This window comes from Cystoisospora suis (assembly GCF_002600585.1).
Source record: "Cystoisospora suis strain Wien I chromosome Unknown contig_9455, whole genome shotgun sequence".
In the NCBI taxonomy this organism is placed as follows: Eukaryota; Apicomplexa; class Conoidasida; order Eucoccidiorida; family Sarcocystidae; genus Cystoisospora; species Cystoisospora suis.
The window spans coordinates 656-5,376 of NW_027162229.1; the positions used below are offsets into that span (position 1 = coordinate 656).

Here is a 4,721-nt window from a genome sequence, read left to right on the forward strand (position 1 = left end):
ACGCGCACAGCCGCTCATCGCGACTCGTTTAAGGTGTAGGGGCAACCGCGAATCGTAAGGAAGTCATCCTCATCCATAGCTCGCGGAGTGCGATGCAACGAAGAAGCGGGCCGGGGCGCCGTTTGGGCGGCAGAGAAAGCTGAGGGTGCTGGCCGAAGCCGCTACCTTTTTTTTCTGCCAGCGCCGGACTACAGCTCCAGAGCGTAACGAAAGGAAACCGCAAGAAACGAGGCTCCCGAGACACCCGACGAGAAATTGCCCCGCATCCAATTTGCTAGGAAACTCCCAGTATTCTTCAACCTTCGGTCGTCAACGGAGGCTGGAAATTTCCTGAGTACGGGACGCAGTTCCTGCCTTTTCTTTCCGAAGCCAGTAGTACTGCACCTGCATAGAAATTTCGAGCTATAAGAACGCTTGTCAGGAGCCCTCCGACTCGAAAGCGCCTTCCTGGAAACTGCGGCTTTTCCGTGCCGTGCTGTAGGAAACTGGGCTGCGAACGACGTGACACGGCACCTGGGGCGAAGAGCAGGGTTCGTTTTTTGCATTTGCATAGCAAGTGACAAGCCCGGGCCAAGGCAAGCGCTTTGCAGCATTGGTGTAGCCGGGTTCCTTGAAGCGTACTCTACAATGCAGAAGATTGACAACTGATGATACCGTATACAACATCCGAGGCTCCGGGCGTCCAGCTGCCCGAACAGGTCACATTCGATTACCTACACCAGCTAATGAAGCACCGGGACTAGCCGGCTTCTGCAAATTGAGTTTCGGCTTGGGAAGCACGCACACGGAGTGAGAAATCTTCATTTTCTGAGACTCTCGAAGAGCTTGCAAAGTCACTTGTAGGACTGGAGTGCCACAACGACCGGGCAGGACAACGCCGAGACGCGGACAAGCAGCGAACAGTGGCAACTATTCCAGGCGAGGTGCAGATGATTGCTTCATACAAAAGTGATTCCGTCCCGCACCGAAAACCGCCACGCTGAACCAAGGGAGCAGAGCGGTAGGTGACACGCGCGACACTAGAAGCATAACTCATGGTTCAGAGCAGCGGTCCTCGTGGCGGGAGACATTGTAGAGGACGGGTCCAACACCGGTCGTACCGGGTCGGACTCTTCAGAACCGCGTTGAAGGGTGATCCGCACCGGGTTCGGCGTCTTCGTTGGCCCCTGTCTGCACGGGTGACGTCAGACCGGAGCTCAGGTTGCTGTCCGAAAGGCTCGCAGCTGGTGTGCTGTCGAGCAGGAACGGTTTCCGCGTCTCGTCGGTGTTCGCGAGACTCTGCATTGTATCCAGATTCGGTCGCTTGTCGGATGGCAGACCCTCGGCGAGCGCCACACTCGATGTGGCTGTTACAGTATCAATCGCACTCCAGAGAAGGTGCTGTAGTGCAAGCTGCGCAGTCGAGTAAACGTACCACTTGAGCATTTTGGCGACAGAGAGCCCGGCGCCAGCTAACAGGCCGACAAGACCGACCATCTGGGAACCGTAGAACGGAGACATAGAGAGGAAAATGGATGCGCACAGTGCCGACCCCGCAAGGCAGCCGGCAGCGCCTATTGTCCCGAACAAAATGATTCCTCCTGGGATGCCACGAAATCGATCATAGAAGAACTTGTGCCAAACACCCTGGCGCTTGACCGCCTGGCCGGTTCTAAGCGGAAAGGGTGCTACGAACCTAAACGGCAGGTCGGGCTTTTCTCCGGCAATAAGAGTCTTTTGAAACTCTGACTGCTGAAAAACAGAGCCTGGCCCTTCCCTCGCGATAGCCTGCTCCTGGACGGCGTCTGAAAACATGTCAGTAGCATCATACCTGTTCGAACCCCTAGACCAAGGACAAGGTTTCAGGAAGAGTCGATGTACAATCCGCGCTCCTGCAGCATGTGGAACGTGAAGGCACGGCCATCAAAGCCGCCCTCAGGATGTGTGCCCCATGCCGTGTTCTTCCGTCAGTGCCTTGGCTGACTTGTTGCAACACACGAGGACTCGGCGACGGTCGGGCTACCACTCTCCCGCCGACGTGCTCAACCGCGAAGAGCAGGTCAGACAGAGGGGTCTGCCTCTTCGTGCAATGGAGAGTCCCTCCTGGTAGAGCCCGCGGAAGGCGGGCTCCATTTCGGGAAGCTACAGCTAGCGTTACACCGACACACTAGACGTCGGCAGTGCCCACGGGAAGCTGCGGAGACGGCCCAAGGCGGCCCTAACAGATTCCCGGTGTAACTCTAAGAGACGTGGTCACTTGAGATGTGGGTACAGGAACCCTTCAGCAAGCCTCTGCAGGAACTGCCCCGTGCTCTCCAGGTGTCTTCCCTGAACTGTTAACGTTGACGCCTAGGGTCCACAAGAGAGCTCTCATAAGCTGGGCGGATGTGAGGGCGCTGCGGAGCCCTTCACAGAGTCGCTCTGGTTGTGTGTATTCTTACCCCGGAATTTCCAAATGACGCGAACAACAAAATCCGATTCAAAACCGTCGACGTAACCGTCTGTCTCCTGATGTGCTAGCGCCTTCAGCATCGCCGGCCTTGTCACTTTCGGTGGTGGGGGAATCGAGGGGTTCCCGAAATATTTACGCAAAAAACCTAGTGATTTCGCTAGTACAACGGGATTATTCTGAATCCTCATCACATCCCTGAAAACCGCAAGCGACGTGTCGCCCTGTTCTGCAAACAACTCGTCGGCGTCGTGTAACTGGCCTCCGGTGCGCGCCAGTTCCTCGAGTTCTACGCCTGATATGTCTCGATTGAAAACAATGTCCGAGTAACCCCGTGAGACCCGCTGTTGTATGGCAATTTCCACCACATCGCTGAAACGGCCTGGAAAGTCTTCGCAGTCCGAATCATCGACTGACGACGACGGAGGAAGGATGACGTTGTTACTGAATGGTTGCTCGAACAAGGATCCTCGGCCCGACCACTGCCCCGTCTTAGACCACGGTATCGCCTTATTCTGGAAACAGTCCATGCCGTTCTTGTGTCTCAAGCCTAAAGATGGCGATTCACACGAGCGAGCAGAGTGATGGACTTCCAAACGGGGACCCTTATAACTTCAGTGAGATTAGACCGCTGGAAGGGATATCGCCCACTCTGCAATCTATTCTACTCAATGGGTAGGGATACAATCCTACTGCATGTTTCTGACGCACATCGAAGCCTGTACCTGCTGTATACTTGCCAGTTCCCGCACACAACCGGGCTGGTCAGTGGTCCCCGTCTCTACCGAAAGCTGCGTCCCTTTCTTAGTATTTGCTGGCATTTCGTCTCACCCTCAACTTTGAGTTCAAACATCTTGAAAAAAGTCGTTTTCATCTGCTTGAAGAGGGCTTCCGGCTCTTGTCCTGCACGCTTGTTTGCTGCACCGAGAAATTTTTCAGCCAGGTATCCACGCACTGTCTCCTTATTGATTCGAGCAACGACGGAGTGGACTTGAGCAACTGCTAGCGGCGAAGCCAGCAAAAACTCTGAGCACATTCGGAATCAAAAGCCGACCAGGGAACAAGCTCACTGTGGCACAGTTCTCGATTCGAGCTGCTGCGCGAAGTCCTCGAGTCAAGAAGCAAAGTCCGAGCACGTCCACGGCGGCGTCCTGGACGCGTGGTGTTTTATTCAGATAGCCATACAGGAAATACTTAGACATGTACGTTGCTTCTGATGCTGCTACGTTTCCAGCGTGACATGTGTAAAACAGATCGGGACTCTGTGCCAGCGATACTTCGTATGCTTTTTCCAGCTCAGTGACGGTGCGATGTGCCGGAGAAGATGTGACATATCCCAAGCACGTGTCTAGTGTCTTTGTTTAAGGGAAGACAACGAACGTGGCTACGCGAGTCAGCTTCTTGGGGCGCCCCGAATTCAGAGGCCCTCCTGCGCACCAGCGGAGACCCCGCTAGCTTTGAAGGTGCTGCACAGGCTTACGAGCTACGAATGGCACAAGTCCACCGGCGCCAAGCTCCTTCAAAGTCTTCTCCACGAGTAGTCGGAACGGTAACAGCGGATCAATTCGACTCCTTCTTTTGCCCATACCCCTCACCGCAAACGCTGGCGACGAAATGCCCTTCGCTTTCTTTCGCCCGACGACGGCATCGCAAGATACGTCAGCGGGAGCGGGAGACTCCGGACTGTCCAAGCCATAAAGACGAAAGAGCTCGTCAACAACAGCTGGGTCGTCGCGACTGGGGGGGGCTAGATTTTTCAGGGCATGACACACCTGTTGCACGATTCCCATGCTCACATCGAAGCGTATTCGATCAGCTACTGTCTCTAAGCTTCTGATTTTCACCAACATGGCTTCTCTCCATGCCTCCGCCGCCTGCGCAGGAGTGTAAAGCTGCCGGTCCTCAAGCCCAGATGCTAGCTCGATTAGCCTTCGTGACGGTGGCTTCGTGCCTTCAGTAGCGCCTTCTTCGACATACGCAGTGATTCCTGAGTCCGCCGCCAGGTTGCGAAAACTACGGTCAAGAAAGGCCACTGTTGGGTCCCGCGGAAAGAAATTCCCGGCATCATCGTTAACACCGCCGGGAGGGACTTCGCCGGAGAGGTAGCTACGCAAGGCTCTCCAAAGAGCTTCATGGAAAATTTTCTCCCCACGGAACGTGACCCCGTTTACTCGTATGCTGCTGAGCGCGGCGCGCAAACCATGTTTAGGCCGAGGCCCGGTGACTCGCTGGAGGAGTGTTGGGCGCTCAGGGTATTCAAACCCGCACTGCTCAAAAGTTTCTCGAAGTACCT

General features: G+C 55.2%; 1 protein-coding gene across 1 annotated transcript in view; it reads right to left on the reverse strand.

The window, feature by feature from the left end:
• Positions 1-911: 911 nt before the first annotated feature.
• The window catches only part of CSUI_011050 (uncharacterized protein), a 9,867-nt gene continuing 6,057 nt past the window's right edge, over positions 912-4,721 (reverse strand). Inside the window, exons 7-10 of the mRNA XM_068071151.1 lie at positions 3,909-4,719; positions 3,260-3,454; positions 2,421-2,978; positions 912-1,784 (exon numbers count right to left, since the gene is read on the reverse strand). Of these exons, the coding sequence (XP_067916871.1) occupies positions 1,114-1,784; positions 2,421-2,978; positions 3,260-3,454; positions 3,909-4,719 (2,235 nt within the window). The 3' untranslated portion in view covers positions 912-1,113. The remainder of the gene's footprint in view (positions 1,785-2,420; positions 2,979-3,259; positions 3,455-3,908; positions 4,720-4,721) is intronic.